The sequence below is a fragment of the Serinus canaria genome, chromosome 1, assembly GCF_022539315.1.
Source record: "Serinus canaria isolate serCan28SL12 chromosome 1, serCan2020, whole genome shotgun sequence".
In the NCBI taxonomy this organism is placed as follows: domain Eukaryota; kingdom Metazoa; phylum Chordata; class Aves; order Passeriformes; family Fringillidae; genus Serinus; species Serinus canaria.
In genome coordinates, this window is record NC_066313.1 from 15,629,992 (window position 1) to 15,646,034 (window position 16,043).

Genomic DNA, 16,043 nt, shown 5'->3' on the forward strand with positions numbered 1-16,043 from the left:
CCCAAGTCCTTACCCGCAACTCCACGGCCCGTGTTACCAGACCCACAAACAACGTCTCAGAGCCATTCTGCTATTACTACAGCTCCCCAGTCGTTCCGCGCTTTCCCAGCCTGTTAAAGCCCTGGCTGTGCCCCACAGCCTCTCCACGACATTCGCCAACGCAGTGCCCGACCCCACAGCTCCCGACTCATCACCCAGCCCCATCCGCACCGCCCTCCGCCGCCCAAGTGACGTATCCCCCGACCTCCGCCGCTCCCGCCTCCCTTCAGCCCCTCTCCCGACCGCGCTCCGAATCGGGCCCCGGCCCGGAGCCTGACGGGACACACAGCCCGCGGGCAACGCAGCGCTACGGCCCCCGCGGGCGGAGCTCAGGAGCCATCTGCGCCCTCTCCGGAACAGCGCGAGGCTGTGGCAGAGAGGGGCGGGCGGGGGCAGAGCAGCACTGACCCTGCCGGCACCGCAGTACGAGCCGGTTTGTGCTGCCGGTGCTGCCGCCGGGAGTTACGCGTCCCGCTGCGGACCCGCAAACGAGAGCCAGCCGCCAGCTGTGACAGCTAACCGCTCTTATGCGCCCGGAGTGGCGTGTCGGGCAGCCGTTCCACTCCTCCCCTCCCTGATTGGTCGTCCGAGCAGCGCCGCGCCCAGCGATTGGCTCAAGGTGCGGCAGCTTGCCCGGTGATTGGCGGGTTGCGGCGGAAGAGGCTGGCCACTGGGGGGGCGGGGCAAGATGGCGGCTGTGCTGGAGGTGGAGGTTGGCGGCCCCGTTGAGCGTGAGGCGGAGGAGGTGCGGGCACGGGGCCGGCGGGGGGCGGTTTTGGCCGAAGCGGGTCGGGCAGGGGAGGCCAGGTGCGGACGGACAGCTTCAGCCCTGTGGGGTGTTCTGTGAAGGGGAGCCGCAGCGGACGTGGGGCCTGGGGGACGCGGGGTCTGGGAGAACGGGGTAGGGACTTGCGCTGAGGAGCTCGGAGGGTCCCTGGAATGGGACGGCGGCGACTCTGGGTCACTTTGAGCTTGTAGACCTTTGGGGAAAGTAGGTGTGGGGAGTGTTAGGGCGGGGGAGATCCTTGGTGTGGGAGGACAGGGGCAGGGTGGCACTGGCAGCTTCGGAGGGCCCATGGGGCAGGGGACAGTGCGGGCTCTGTGGGCAGGAGGGCAGGCATGGAGGCATAGCTGTTGTTCCCATGCTGGCTTTTAAATGTTCCTGGGGCTGAAAAATTACAAAACTGGAAAAAAAAATTATCTGGAATTATGAAATTGGAAGCAGGGTGGGTGCTCTGTCACAGTGTGTGTGCCACTTTCCGGCACTGTTGCCCCAGGCTTTGCAGTGGCTTTTCACCGTGCCCTGTGCTTCTGCTTGGGAGTTTTTTTCCACTTGTAGAGAACTAGGAGAACTTGGTTCCATCCTGTCTGCATTGTGGGAGCAGCTGTACAGGGGTCATAAGTTCACTTAGCTTGTACAGTCAGGTAATTTTTTTGTGCCTTTCCTCGAGAATTGGTGGTGTGGCTTAAAAATTTTCAGATGCTGATGGCTGTTTTGGAGAAGATTCCTGGCAGGGCACAGTTGTGGAGATTCCCTAGTGCATGGCTGAGCTGTGGGAGCTTGTACCTCGGGCCTGTGCCTTGTGTTGCTGCTGGAGAGTGGTGCAGTGGGGTGATGGGAGGATTAAATCCTAGATCAGTCACTCTTGAGTTGCTGCTGGTGATATTTTAAGATTCTCCTTGGTGACTTTGTATGTAAAAATGTGGAAGATCGAAATTTCTGATCCTCAGAAGTGACATTTCCACTTTTCATTCCATCAGGGCCTGGCAGAGAGGGCATCACAAGGAGGCAGCGAGTGAGGAGGTGCATATAGGACTGTGCTTATCCCTGTGATTCCACAAATTCTTGGTGCAAAGCCTATCTGCTTGTGCTGTCCTAAGGTCTTGGCAGCTGTTTGGGCAGAGCAGTTTGCTGATGACCCACTCCTGGTGGGGACCAGAATTAAGCCAAGTGTCCCGTGGCCCTGGCTCTGCCCTGTGCAGAGGCAAAGGTTTAATTTCCAGTTATCCAAATGTTTGATCAGTTGGGAGATTTCCACTCCCTGCTCCTTGTTCCTGTGTCTTACGAGCAGAAAAAATGCAGAATTGAGATTCCAAAAATCTCTTCAGACTTTCACTAAAGAATATGCCTTGTCCCAACTTGCCTTGGTTGCATGTACAGCACTGTGGAGATTTATATTCCTCTTATTTCAGGTTATTCCTTGTAGGTGCTGGGGGACAGAGACTGAAGTTGGGGCAGTGGGAAAGTGAGATCAGGGCTGTTGGTTGCTCTGGAGCTTTGAACTGAAATCAGCAGCTGCTTATTCTCCATCCTCAAGGCATTCTTCTTGCCTGCTTTGGAGATTTAGAGCATAAGTGGATTACAGTCAGCTCACAGCAGCGTGTATGTTTGTCCAGAGATCCTCCCAGCTCCCCGGGCTGTGAGGAATTTGTGGCTTCAGCTTTGCTGTTATCCATATCAACAGTCTTTGTGGTTTTCTCAAGGAGGCGATTCTGTGACTGTCCCAGTGGTGGGGATCACGGGTTTGTGGAGGCTTTGGGGCAACAGCTCCCACAAGAAACCAGGGAGTGGCACAAGGATCTTCCAAAAGGCCATGATACCACGTCCAAGGAGAGGATTAGACTTTAGTCCTAGATATCCAGTTTCTCCTAGTCATCACCTGGAGGACGCTGAGGTTTTTGAGAGGATCATGAATTACAGAGGAGACAGAGAGCAGAAGAATTGTTCTCAAATCTTTTTCTTTAAAACAAAAAGTTTGTCTAAGAGCTGTAGGTGGTAGCACGCTGGGTCCTGTGTTGGTGTGGCAGCTGAAGGATGCAGCAACAGGATTAGGCTGGTTGTGAACACTTGGTAGAGCTGATCTTCAGCTGCTTCAGTCACCCTAAATGTTCTTGTCAAACCCCTCTTGGTAAAGCGAGATTTAGGAGCAGAGGTTCTTCTACCTAGCTGTTTGGGTTAGAAAGGTACCCAAAAGACTCAAAAACTGCATGTTAAAATCAGACAACCCCAAACTAGAAGTGGAATGAATGCTTGCTGGCAAGAGCAGGTGCTTCCTTCACCATTTCTGTGCATTTTTAGCTCTAACCCAAACTTTTGTGCTAAGAGAGTGTGCAGATCAAGGAGGGTTTAACTGGAAGGTCTGACTCAGGGTGGCTGCTCTGCCAACTCCTGTCTGACAGTCATCAGATCCTTCTCAATATCCCTTCTGTCATGTCCTGGCCCCCCCTTAATAAAGTTATTTCAGGAGCTTTGAGCTCTGGGGAATCTGGTGAAGCTCACACCTTGTACTTGAGAGAAAATTGTGTCCAGGGCCACGGGTCCCTGTTTGGCTTGGGAGCACAGCTCAGAAGAAGCCTGCTCTGAGCAATGTCAGCAGTGTTTCCACAGGATTTGGAGCTGAGGCATCTTGAATGCATTTGCTGGAAGAATTTGGACATTCAGGGAATATGATGAAGGAAAGAGGCTGGTAAATATCCCAGTCACTAAGATGGCACCAACACTCTGGAGTGGCTGCTGGTGTAGTACAAAGGAGCGAGCTGAGCCACTGTATAGAAATGAAAATTAATTGCTGTTGATAGAAGGTGCTTGTCAAACATCTTCATCCAGCAAGGGTGGGGGCAGAGCCTGGGAGGTGTGGGGTGGGGGTCTCATGGGGGGTGGCAGTGGGAGCATCTGGGTGACTCTCAGAGCTTGTAGAGGGATTGACCTGTGCTGGAGCCGACAAGCACTAGGGGATTCTCAGTCTCCTGTGTGCATGCAGTGACTAGCAAACATTTTAAAATCTCCTTTTTTCCTGTTTGTTTGGAGCAATTGTTGCTACAAATTACATTGCAACTACTGAACTGATAGATCTGGATGTGGCTGCTTTAGGAGTGGAGGTGCTCGGGGAATTTGGTCGATACAAACACCCTTCTTGGTGACAGGTTGTCACCACCTTCCCTTGGTTTCTGACACAGTTCAGTGAGCTCCAGCAAGGATTTTCAGAGCTTTAGATTTTGCATTTAAGTCCTGAAGTGTTTCTTCAGGACTTGATTCTCAAGGGCTGAACTTCTCGCAGGTGTTGCTCTGGGGTGAAGCTCAGCAGATGTTCCACATCAGGCAGATGGATTGCTGTGGTGTGTTTTTCCCTACCTCCTCACCCTGGTGTAAAATTAGGTGCCACAGAGGAAACAAGGCAGCTGTGCATCCTCAGCTGAGCCTGCCTGTGATCAGAGCTGCTGCCTGGGAGACACCTGTGTGCTGATGATGGTGACCAGGCAGGTGGGGTGACTGCTGCACCAGCCTATGGAGAGCCCCAGCATAAAGGTTGGATCCAAGCCTGTGGCCCTGTACCCAGTGGGGTGAGGTGGAGCTCGGTCCTGTGTACACGTCTCTGATGTGTGCAGGAAAGAGTGATAACAGTCTGTGTTTGTGGAGACAAGTCTATGGCTTGTTTCCAGCCTTCATCTCGAATGCCTCAGCAATACTGGAGTGTCTCCAGCAGTGTGAGGATTTGTAAACCCCACATGTATGTTCCCAGCCCAGATGAGTTGCTCTTGATTTAATCTGAGTTTGTGTCTCACCAAGAAAAGGTGATGGGAAGAGCTGTGGGATTCCCTCCCCAGTGCTGTGGGTCAGGGTGTGCTGCCTGGTCAGTGACCCTGAGTGGGGACATGAGGGGTGCTGGAGGCTCCTCAGCAGTTAGGTGAAGATATCAAGGGAAGGTTTTGCCCAGAGAAGCTGTGAACTCCCCATCCCTGGAGGTGTTCAGGAGCAGCTTGGATGATGCTTGGAGCAACCTGGTCTAGAGGAGGTGTCCCCATGGGAGGAGGGTTGGAGTAAAATGAGCTTTAAGGTCTCTCCAACTCAAAGCATCCTGTGGTTCTATTATTCCATATAAAGCTCCAGGTGAAAGCAGAAATGTGGTGTTGAAGCTCCCCTTACTCCTCCCCTGGCCAAAAGTGAGAGTATTCACGCTTTTTGTGAGTTTTACTGGAGAAGATGGGATACAAGTATCCATTGTCAGTCATCACTAATAACAGCAGCTCCCCTTGCTCTCTGCAGCTCTTGCCTGTGATATATGGGAGGAATTTCCAATTATCTCGGCAAAGCAAGGCCTAAATCTTTCTTTTACTCTGATTTTGAAATCTTTTTGGCATTGATTTGCTGCTGGTGTGTGACATACTGTCTCCTGTCCTGCAGCCTAGTGGGATTTTGGACTCCCACCACTGGTGGGAGCATTGGCTTCACTGGGATCACCCCTCTGTGCCCTGAGACACCTGGCTAGGTTGTGAATGTGGGATTTAAGCCAGTCCTTTTGTTCTGGTCACATGGGATGTTGGACAGAGCCTCGGCTCCAATAAAATATGGGAGTGTAAGTAAGGTGGAGGAGCAGGGAGAGTCGCTGCTCTTCCTGGGAAGTTGAAGGACAGCTCTGGGCTGTGCTGGCACTGTGGGCATTTGGAGGTTTCATATTTAAAGCATCTGAATCCAGAGTTTCTCAGCAGCTGATTTCATGGACCTTTTTTTGATGTTTTTTTTTCTCCCTAGATCGATCTTTCACACTTGTCCCCAGAGGAGAGATGGAGGTGAGTTTTGGGAGCTGATTTGGAGCATACAGCTGACCAGAACAAGCAGCAGCACAGCCTGTGATCACAATGGGGCAGGAAAGGATCACCATTTTTTGATGGGGTGAAGTATGGACTGTTTTAAAAGGCAATAGTTTTTTTCTTTTAAACTGCTGCTAAGTATAGAATCACAAAATAGTTAAGGTTGCAAAAGCCCTCTGAGATCATAGAGTCCAACCATTCAGCACTGCTGAGGTCACCACTAAATCATGTCTCCAGGTGCCACATCTACATGTCTGTTAAATCCCTCCAGGCATGGGGACTCCACTCCAAGCCTCTGCTTGGGCTGGACAGCCCTTTCTGTGTAGAAATTTTCCCAATATCCATCCATCTCTGGCACAACCTGAGGCCATTTTCTCTTGTTCCATCACTTGTTAGCTGGAAGAATAGCCCAACCCCCACCTAGGCCCACCCTCCTGTCAGGACCTTGTAGAGAACAAGAAGATCCTCCCCCAAACCTCCTTTGGTCCAGGCTGAATCTCCCCAGCTCCCTCAGCCATTTCTCACCAGACTTGTGCTCTTGACCCTTCTCAAGCTCTTTTACCCTTCTCTGGACACTCTCCAGCCCCTCAATGTCTGCCTTATAGTAAGGGGCCTGAAAAATTCCTCTTTTTTCCTTAGCAAAACAAATTTAATCCAGATGCTTATTTAAAATCACAGTCAGACTGGACTCTCACTATTGCACCAGCACAGGCTGGACTTGCTGGAGCAGCTTTATGGAGAAGGACCTTGGGGTCCTGGTGGAGAACAAACTGTCCCTGAGCCAGCAGTGCCCTGTGGGCTAAGGAGGCCAATGGGATCCTGGGACGCACTGGGAATAGTATTGCCAGTAAGTCAAAGGAGGTGATCCTGCCCTTTACTCAGCCTTGGTGAGGCACATCTGGAGTGCTGTGTCCAGTTCTGAGCTCCTCAAGACAATAGAGACAAGGAGGTCCTGGAGTGGGTCCTGTGGAGGCTGCAGAGACAATAAGGGGACTGGAGCTTCTCTCTTATGGGGAAAGGCTGAGGGAGCTGGGGCTGTTTAGCCTCAAGAGGAGATGACTGACAGGGGACCTCATCAGTGTCTGACAGCACTTAATTCCACCTTGTTTTTTGGTCAAACAGCACAAGCTGGGCAAAGAAACCTCAGGTGTCTGGCAAGTATCAGGCTGGAAATCACTTGTTCCAGAATGCTCAGGGTAGAGAGAAGCAATTTGTTGGGGTTTTGGGGGTTTTGCCAGAAGTCAGCTGTTCCCCCCACTCTCCACCCTCACCCTTCCAGGCTTTCCCTTGTTGGACAAGAGGGAGAACAGTGTTAGTGGTTCCAAAATTGGGCTGAGGGTGTGGTATTGAGAATTAGCATACACTCTGGGTCAAACTGTTGCAGTGTGCTCTAGAAAGATGCTGCTTGATCACGAAGGTTGAGAGAGATGACCCCACTGGTGGTTCTTTCTAACCCTGCCCGTTCTGGGCAAGTTATGCCAACTTTGCACTCCATGTTCATTAGTTCAGGTACATCAGGGGGAGTTCTCCACCTCCTTCACGCTCAGATGGGCCAAGTGCTATTCTTGGCTTTCACAGCATAGAAATGAGCTGGTCTCAGAACAGAGCAGCAGTTCCTTCCCCTCTTGATTGTTCACAAACACAGTTCTTCTTAGTGCTGTTTTTCCATCTGTCCTTCCTGTCTCTCTTGAGGTGTTTGTAGCCCAGCATGCAGCCTGTGCCGGTGCGCTCTTCAGCCGCCTTTTCCTGGTTGTTGCAGGGTGGAGCATGTCCGGATGCATGCCAAGCACCGCGGGCACGAGGCGATGCATGCCGAGATGGTGCTCATTCTCATCGCCACCCTCGTGGTGGCACAGCTCCTCCTGATGCAGTGGAAGCAGCGGCACCCTCGCTCCTACAACGTAAGTTACCCCCACAGCTGTCTGCCTCCCACACTGCGTGGGAGTGCTGAGCAATGCCCTCCTTTTGCTGATGAGAAAAGTGTTCCTGGTTTTCCTGTTGTCTGTTGATTCCCTTGTTTTCCCAGCATTCCCTTGTTTCTCCCAGCACAGGAGATTCTAGCTAGGGATGAAGATGGATGACTCGGAAGGCCTCAGGCTTCTGTTGGAAGTGATGCAGATAACTTGGTGTGACATAGTGCTTTCAATCAGGAATGGACAAGCAGATCCTGGGGCTTGTCCTGAGGGAAGCTGCATTTTGTGGGTGCTTCCTTGGAAGCAATGGGGGCTTCTTGCTGCTGGCAGCCTGGGTTTGATGGTTCCTGCCATGTTGCTATGGAGCACAACACGGCGCAAAGCACCATGACCCCATCAGAAGGGTGCATAAGAGAGATTTATTATAGCAACATGTTGCCTTTGTAGTTTTTCAAGATATTTGCTTTACTTAACAGACACATTCACTGCCCATTGGTCATAATAGTTCTCAATAGGTGAACGAGGAGCCACGTCATTCTGTGAGCCAGCTAGAGTCCGTATCTTTTAACTTTCTCTCCTTCATCACGTTGCCATGGTGATAGCCTTGGTGTCTTCCTCAAGAGAGATACAGGGCTTTCCTTATGTTCAGGAAGCCTTTGCTGGCTCACAAGAACAGCACAAAATGCCTTTCCTACACACTGCAGCACTCTCCTGAACAGACCTGCCACTTGCTGATGCCACCAGCTTGTCTGGGTCTGTTAGCTACCTGAAGCAACTTCCTGGTCATAGTAATAATATTGATTTAATCTTTCCAGGTAGCACCTCTAGTCCTCTGTGAACTTTAAACCAAACCTGTTTGCCTGTTTCCCTCCAGCAGCACTGTGGGAGTCAGCTGCACAGCTGTAGATCCTTTTGGAAATAGGCTGTAGTGCAGAGGCAAGCCAAAACCTTCTTGCCTTGTGTAATACCTGTCTGAGATGTCTGTGGTTGCAGCGTTGGGCTTCTGGGAAGGGGAAGGTTTATGTAGCTGCCTTGCAACAATTAGTTGTGTGTATCATCTCCCATACATTCCTATGGAGATGATTCCTCTGTGTTCTTCTGCCAGCTGTACCCTTTGCTCTGAAAAATCACATGGCTGCTGCCCTGTGGCTCCCTCACAAAATCATGGAACTGTTTGAACTAGAAAAGCCCTCTGAGATCATTGAGTCCAGCTGTTACTCCTGCACTGCCAAGCCCTGCACTAAACCTTGTCCTCAAGTGCCACGTCCACACAGCTTTTAAATCCCTCCAGGGATGGTGACTCCATCACTGTCACAGGCAGCCTGTGCCAGGGTTTCGCCACCCTTTCTGGGAAGAAATTTTCCCAACATTCAACCTTAACCTTCTCTAGCAAAACTTGAGGCCTTTTCCTAGTGTCCTGTCACTTGTTTCCAAGGGGTACAGACTGAGCCCCTTTTGGCTATAACCTCTTTTCAGGTAGATGCAGAGAGCGGGAAGGTCCTCTCTGAGCTTTCTTTTCTCCAGGCTGAGCCTCCCCAGCTCCCTCAGATGCTCCGTATACGACTCATGGGCTGAGCTTTGAGCTCTTCTCTAGGTGTCACAGGTCAAACCTCCCCAGGGTCCTGGTGCAATTCAGGACCATTTGATGCAGTCAGGAGACTGGCTGCCCTGGCTGACAGTGTGTTTCTGATGTCTGAGGAGCAGAGAACAAGCTCCAAATGCCTTTCCTCTGTTCCTGCAGATGGTGACCCTCTTCCAGATGTGGGTGGTACCTCTGTATTTCACTGTCAAGCTGAACTGGTGGCGGTTCCTGGTGATCTGGGTGCTCTTCTCAGCAGTCACAGCTTTTGTCACCTTCCGGGCAACTCGAAAGCCTCTGGTACAGACAACACCCAGGTTGGTGTGTTGTTCCTGGGAAACTCCTCAGCCCCAGGGTAACCATTACAAGGATCTCTTTCCAGTTTCCCTGCACAGATGTGTGTTGAGCTTTGCACCCTGGGAGTGTGAGAACCCTGCACATGTGAAAGGGTGTGAAGCACTTAGCTGGCAGCCAGCCCAATATACCTGGTACCTGGGTGGGGGGTGGAAAGGTGGAGTCCATGTAGGGTGGTGTCCTCACCCAAGGCATTCCCAGCATGCAGCTCGCTTCCTTATGGCCTTTGGAGATCATGAGGTTTCTAGTTTGTAATTCAAGACTGTGAGCAGCCTGTGACAGGTTGAATTAGGAATGTAAAGCTCTTGCCCGTGTGTAGGGTAGATGAAGTGTCTGCAAAAACACAACAGGTGTGAAAAATAAACTCTTCAGATGATTGGCACACTTTCATTCAGGGAAAAATGAAGTAATGGAATTGTTTTAATTCTTTACAGACTGGTTTATAAATGGTTTCTACTAATATACAAGATCAGCTATGCCACTGGGATCGTGGGGTACATGGCTGTCATGTTTACGCTTTTTGGACTTAACCTATTATTCAGGTGAGTGAATCTTTCAACTCCCACTCCTGGGGCGATGGGGTGGAACACACCTTTGGCTATTACTCTGGAAAATCAGTTTACTTGGCAGTCTGATTAATGGGACCAAAGAGACTATTGGGGTGTCCTTTCACTCCTCGGAGGATGATAAGTGAGGTGCTGGTCTGGGTTGCTGGAGAGCCTTTCTTCCAGCTCACTTGTTGGAAGCTCCCCCAGCTCTGGGGGCAGCAGTGGCTTTTTTTTTTCTTTTTTTTTTTTTTTTTTTTTACTATACTGCAAGAAGCAGCCAGTCCAAGGGTGGTAGCAGAAGACTCTAGCCTAACCAGCTTCATCATTAGAGAGTTTGGCTGCTTCTCTGGAATAATACATTCTCTAGAATATGATTACAGTGGGTTTGCCCGCAAAAAACCCTTGTTCATGGTTTTTCTGCTGTAGAATCAAACCAGAAGATGCGATGGACTTTGGCATCTCCCTCCTCTTCTATGGTCTTTACTATGGAGTGCTGGAACGGGACTTTGCTGAGATGTGTGCAGATTACATGGCCTCAACCATCGGGGTGAGTTCACGATGGATTGTACCCCAGGCCAGAGCTGTGCCCCGTATCAGGAGGCCTGAAACATGTTGGTCTCTGCAAAAGCTTTGGCTTCCCTTAAATGGGAATTGCCCCCTCAAGGAAGGGTCCCTGGATCTAATAAAAGTTGCTCTGAGATCCTTCCTGAAGAGCGCAGCCTCTGCAGGGTTCCATCTCCAGGGAAAGAAGTTCTTTCCTCTGAGGGTGGCAAGGCACTGGCAGAGATTCCCCAGAGAAGCTGTGGCTGCCCCATCCCTTGGAAGTATACCAGGTCAGATTGGATAGAGTTTGTAACAACCTGGATTAGTGGAAGGTGTCCCTGCCATGGAAGGAGATTGAACTGGGTGACCTTCAAGGTCCCTTCCAACCCAAGCCATTTTCTGATTCTATGGAGAAGTGGAATGATCTGTTTAGCCCTGCTAAACTGACAAATATTTATTTTCCTGGGCATTTAAAATCTCCAGTGAACGCTCCCATTTCTGACACCACTGTGCTTGCATTAACTTGTGACCTGCAGCCACTGGGGAAGGATTCACACTGTGGGCTTCCTTCCTTGTACCTGCTGCAACTTTAGCTGTCCCTGTAGACAGAGGATGCAGTGGCCTAAAAATTATAGCCCACTCACCTGGTATCAAAATAACCCACTCCACCAAAAATACATGACCTAGGACACCAGTGGAGTAGGTCATGTCTCTTCTTTTCAGCAGCTGCTTAGGGTCTTAGACTTTGTGTTTCCATCTTTCTGAGCTTTCTGCTGCTGCTCCTTGAGGTTCTGCTCCAGCCCCTGGCCTGCCACACTGGGACACGTTGGCACAGAGTGTCTCTTAGATTCTCAGAGCTCTGTCGGATTTTCAGAGCAAAGCTGTGCCAGGGCTCTGCCAGAGGCATGTTTTGCTGATGGTACTAAACCAGGAGGAGCTGTGACCTCCTTGGAGAGAGAGCTGGACAGATGAGAGCTGGGCAACCTCCAGCTGTGTGAAATTTAACAGGGGCCAAATTCCCCATCCGGGATGGTGTAATCCTGGTTATAGGTACAAATTTGGGAACAAGAGTCCAGAGCGAGTTCTATGGAAGGGGATTAGGGAGTTAGGGTTGACAGCAAGTTGAATATGTGCCAGTAGTGTGTCCTGACAGCTGTGTCCAGCTGTGTCCTGGGGTGCATCAGGCACAGCATCAAGGTGTGGCCAGGGGAGGTGGTTGTCCAGCCATGAGGAAAGAGAGTGAAGCTGAATTGGGGGGGGTGCAGGTTGGATATGGGGTAAAGGTCTTTTACCCAGAGGGAACAGGCTCCCCAGAGACATGATCATGTCATCAAGTCTGCCAGAGTTCAAAAAGTCTCTTAGTCATATGGTTTAGTTTTAGGTAGTGCAGTGGAGCAGGGGGTTTGACTCAATGGTCCTGGCGGGGCCCTTGCAGCTGGAGTGTGTGGGACCTGGTTTGGTGACCACACTCTCTGTGGTATGTCAGGCCCATGCTGAGCCATGAGACTTGGAAATGGAGGGGGGTGGCTGCTCTGTGCTTTGCTGAATGAGTGTCAGGGACCTGCAGGGCTGGAGGTGGGGACTGTATCTGACTGGCAGCCCAAGGCTGTTATTTTGGGTCAAAGCTGTGACCTCAGCTTGTCCTGCTCTCTCCCTCAGTCTCTGCCCTGGGTGCATGGCCCTGGCAGCCAGCTGAAAACCCACCTCGCTGTTGAGGAGCAAAGAGGGCTGGCCCCTCGACATGGGTAGGGGGTGCATGGGGCTGGGGTGTGACGGGCCACTGCATCACTGAGCAGCTGTCCTGTTGTAGTTCTTTCCCACAGCCCGACCTGTAACAAGGTTTTTAAGCCCCAAAGGCCAAAGCTGGACTCCTGGGGTGCTGATCCCAGCCCTCCTTAGAGCTTAGCTGTACCACCGTGGGCATGGGACACATGCCCTGCCACTGTCACTGCTCTCCCTCTGCTCTACCCTCGCTCAGTTCTACAGCGCCTCAGGGATGCCCACCAAGCACCTCTCTGACAGCGTCTGTGCCGTCTGTGGCCAGCAGATCTTCGTGGATGTCAATGAGGAAGGGATCATTGAGAACACCTACCGCCTCTCCTGCAACCACGTGTATCCTTCTCTGCAGGTGCCAGCCCCCTGCCTCACTAGCCCCAAGCTGGGGTGGGCAGCAGGGAGCTCCTGCCCCATGGCTTCTCCCGTGCTGGGTGAAGAAATGCCTGTTCTGGGATGTGGGGCTGTCCGGCTAAATTTGCATGTGATCTGTGCCTGTGTCATGACTGACTTGGCATGGGAAGAGGTGTCCCTGAAATTACTTCGTTGCCACTCCCAAGTGGTTGTTTCCTCTTCCTTCTCATCCCCAGCTCCCTCTGCTGAGCCATGGAGCTGCACCTCTGTTTTTACCTGCTTTTGACAAATCTGCTGTGACCCAATCTGCCTGGCAGTGCCCCCAGCGGATATTCTGGCGGAGGTGATGGTGTGGTCAGGACATGAGGCATCCCTGCTCCGTGCCACACTGGCCCCTCATCAGAGATGCACTGCAGTGGGTCCTGAGTGTCTTTAAGGAAGAATTGTGGGGAAACACTGCTGGCCCCCTCTGAAAACAGCCCCCTGATCCAGCACTGCTGATTGCTACCTGCTCTGGCCACAGCCCAGTAGCTTCCTCCTTCTCCAGAACTCCTCCAGGGTTTCCAGCACGCTGGAGTCACTCAGCCCTTCCTGTCAGCTGATTGATGAGAAGTGGGTTTTGAAACTGGAAGTCCTCGTTAGTGCTCAGTCCCAGTTGGGGTGGCAAGTCAGGGTTTTTTCCCTGTGGTGATTCAGTGTATAGATGGGATGTCCTCTGGCACTGTGTGTTACTGCCTGCGAGGTGGTTTCCAAACTGGGCTTGAGCAAAGGTCATGCTGGCAAAACAGGAGCCTAAATTTAACTCTTGGGAGCTGTTGGTGAGATTTATGGCTGACACTGGGCAAGGGCCTGCGACTGCAACAGCTTGGGGTGATGTGGCTGTCAGAGGAGCTGGTTGGTGCTCCTGGTGGTCCTCAAGGGTGAAGGCTGGCTGGGCACTCCTGCATCTATGGCTCCAGGGCTGACAAGGAAGTGACTCCTGTTGCTGTTGCCTGGCATTCTTCCATGTTTTGAGTGGCAGAGATATTCTGGGAGAAGTCTCTTTGCTCTGTGACAGCCCTGTACGTGGCAGAGTCATCTGCAGCCACCTCATATTTTCCTGTAACTTCTCCAGGCTGTGCTCAGGTTGTGTAAATCCTTTCGACAGAGCATAGCAAGCACCTGTAAGTCAGACCCTTACTTACAGAGAAATTCCTTAAGTGTTAATCTCCAGGAAGCCTTTGAAGAAGGCTTCCAAAATGCATGCAGTTCACAGAGCTATCCCAGGCTGTCCAAACCTTCTCAGTGCTTGGGCACCATCACTGAAGAGTTTCAGTCTCCCTGGTGCCCATGCATTGGTCAGGGCCTTCATGCTGCCACCCTGGCTCTGTTCTGCTGTCCCATGAGCTCCTTCTGCTGTCCCTGGAAGCCGCTGCACCTTTTTGGAAAGGGCTGTGGTTGTGCAATGCACCATCCTCACATGGGGGGAAGTTTCCATGGCTTGGGGGGGACTTCCTTGGCCTTGGTGGTTTCCTCCACACTGAGCCATGTATCCCCCTCTTCTTCCAGTTCCCCTTAACGTGCCACTCCCCAGGTTTCATGAGTTCTGCATCCGGGGCTGGTGCATTGTCGGGAAGAAGCAGACGTGTCCATACTGCAAAGAGAAGGTGGATCTCAAGAGGATGTTCAGTAATCCGTATCCTTTCTCCTGCTGGGAGCCAGCACTTTGGGAAGGAAAGCGGTGGGTAGAGCACACAAGGGGTGAGAGGCTTGCCTGGCACCCTCAGTAGGTCGCTGCAGCATGTGGCTCTGGCAGAGACCCTGCAAAACCCAAGGCTAGCCTGGCCACAGTCGTCCCTCCATAAGGACTCATGTCTGTCCTTCTTGGGTGCTTGTCCATCCCTCTCTGGGCACCTGTGTTCTCTGTCCCTGCTTTGGGGCACCTTTGGGTGGTTTCTGGGTGGGCCATGCTTCTCTCATCCATTTCCCCACGACTCTTTAACTCCTTCCTGCCCAGCTGGGAGAGGCCACATGTCATGTATGGGCAGCTGCTGGACTGGCTGCGCTACTTGGTGGCCTGGCAGCCGGTGATCATCGGACTGGTCCAGGGAATCAACTACATCCTCGGGCTGGAGTAAGGGCAGGCGGTGGAGCCGCAGAACCACGAGAGGACATTGCCACCAGGGATGCTGGCTTTGCTCCGTCACCTCTCAGGACCTTGGCCACCACCAAGGACAGCAACATCAGGGCCCCTCCTGCTGGGGCTAGGGGAGGATTTTTTTAAAAAGCAATTATTTTAATGAGCATATTTAAAACTTTCTATTGCAGCCAAAAAGAGACGCTTGTCCCCTTTCCCTGTCCCTGTCCAGCCCTTTGGAGCGCCCTGCTGGGCTGAGCTTTGGGCTGGGGGTTATTCTCCAGCTCCTTCCTGCCACTCTGTCAGGGGAGGCCATGACAGAGAAGGGCCAAGGTTTTGTCGGCTCCCTACACCAGCACCCTGGAGCAGCCTTGCTGGCAGCGAGGATGGGATATGGGGGCTGCAGAGGAGAGGCTGGAGCCCAATGCCCTGAAAGAGGGGATGGAAGGTCGCCTGGCTACCCCCGGCTGCCAGGTCCGCTCTGGGTGCCATGGGTATGCCAGCAGGAACCAGGCTGCTCTCCAGCATGATGATGGGCTCTGCCTTGGGGAACCCTTTCATATGCTCCCAAATTTTCTGTGTTCCTCCCTGGGGTCCAGCGGTGTCCCCTGACTGCTTGGGGGCCGGTCAGCCAAGGCATGGAGTGGGGCCAGTGCTGCTCTTGTCTGTGCCCTTCTGGGTGATGTTAATGGTACGTCAGGAGCAGCCACAAGCAGGTGCCCCTGCCCCAGGGCGCAGGTCCGCCCTCACTGCGTATTGCTCTTGGCACTGGAATAAACGGGATGGAGTGAAGATTGGGCTGGTGCTGGCGTTTCCCTGCCCCAGCATTACTCCATGACATCCTCCTGGCCTTGCTGGTAGGAGCCATGCCAAAGTCCTGCTGGGGCAAGTGGCCTTGGGCTCAATTTTTGGTAGTGGGTGGGGGCAAAGTCCCCAATCCCAGAGCCAGCAGTGGTATTTTGGCATGTGGAGACTTGAGTCATGTTCCCTGAGGGCACTGGGGTCTGGTGGAGAGCTACAAGGCAGCGCCTGGCTCAGGGGATTTGGGAAGTGGCCACAGTGGTGACATGGCTGCGGGTGCTGCGTGGGCTGTGTTCCCCCTCGGGAAACCCCCAGCTCCATGCTGATCCTCTGAGTTTTCTTTTGAGTGAAACCACATTGCAGTGTTGTGCCAAACACCAAAATAAGAGCCCTGGAAACTGAGACATGGCCCTGGGTTTTTCTTGATCGTCTTC

The 16,043-nt window shown here is 52.3% G+C and overlaps 1 protein-coding gene across 9 annotated transcripts; it reads left to right on the plus strand.

Annotated features, from left to right (window-relative positions):
- Positions 1 to 674: 674 nt before the first annotated feature.
- On the plus strand, positions 675 to 16,011 carry RNF121 (ring finger protein 121). Of its 9 annotated transcripts, none has more exons than XM_009095427.4 (9): positions 676 to 784; positions 5,570 to 5,607; positions 7,388 to 7,529; positions 9,283 to 9,437; positions 9,909 to 10,016; positions 10,449 to 10,569; positions 12,544 to 12,693; positions 14,241 to 14,367; positions 14,689 to 16,011. In XM_009095427.4, the coding sequence occupies exons 1-9, from the start codon at positions 728 to 730 to the stop codon at positions 14,760 to 14,762; spliced, it is 972 nt and encodes a 323-aa protein (XP_009093675.1). In that variant the 5' UTR covers positions 676 to 727; the 3' UTR covers positions 14,763 to 16,011. The 9 variants fall into 9 exon arrangements, with proteins under 9 accessions (XP_050836389.1, XP_050836394.1, XP_009093675.1 ...); XM_009095426.4 differs by having other exon boundaries at positions 12,544 to 12,677; positions 14,266 to 14,367; XM_018920139.3 differs by having other exon boundaries at positions 12,544 to 12,677; positions 14,266 to 14,364; positions 14,675 to 16,011.
- The last annotated feature ends 32 nt before the right edge of the window (positions 16,012 to 16,043 follow it).

Coding starts and splice junctions, on each gene's coding strand:
- RNF121 (XM_050980432.1), top strand. CDS start 728: ATGGCGGCTGTGCTGGAGGTGGAGGTTGGCGGCCCCGTTGAGCGTGAG. Junction 9,438..9,908: donor CTGGTACAGACAACACCCAG/GTTGGTGTGTTG, acceptor AATTCTTTACAG/ACTGGTTTATAAATGGTTTC. Junction 10,570..12,543: donor ACATGGCCTCAACCATCGGG/GTGAGTTCACGA, acceptor ACCCTCGCTCAG/TTCTACAGCGCCTCAGGGAT.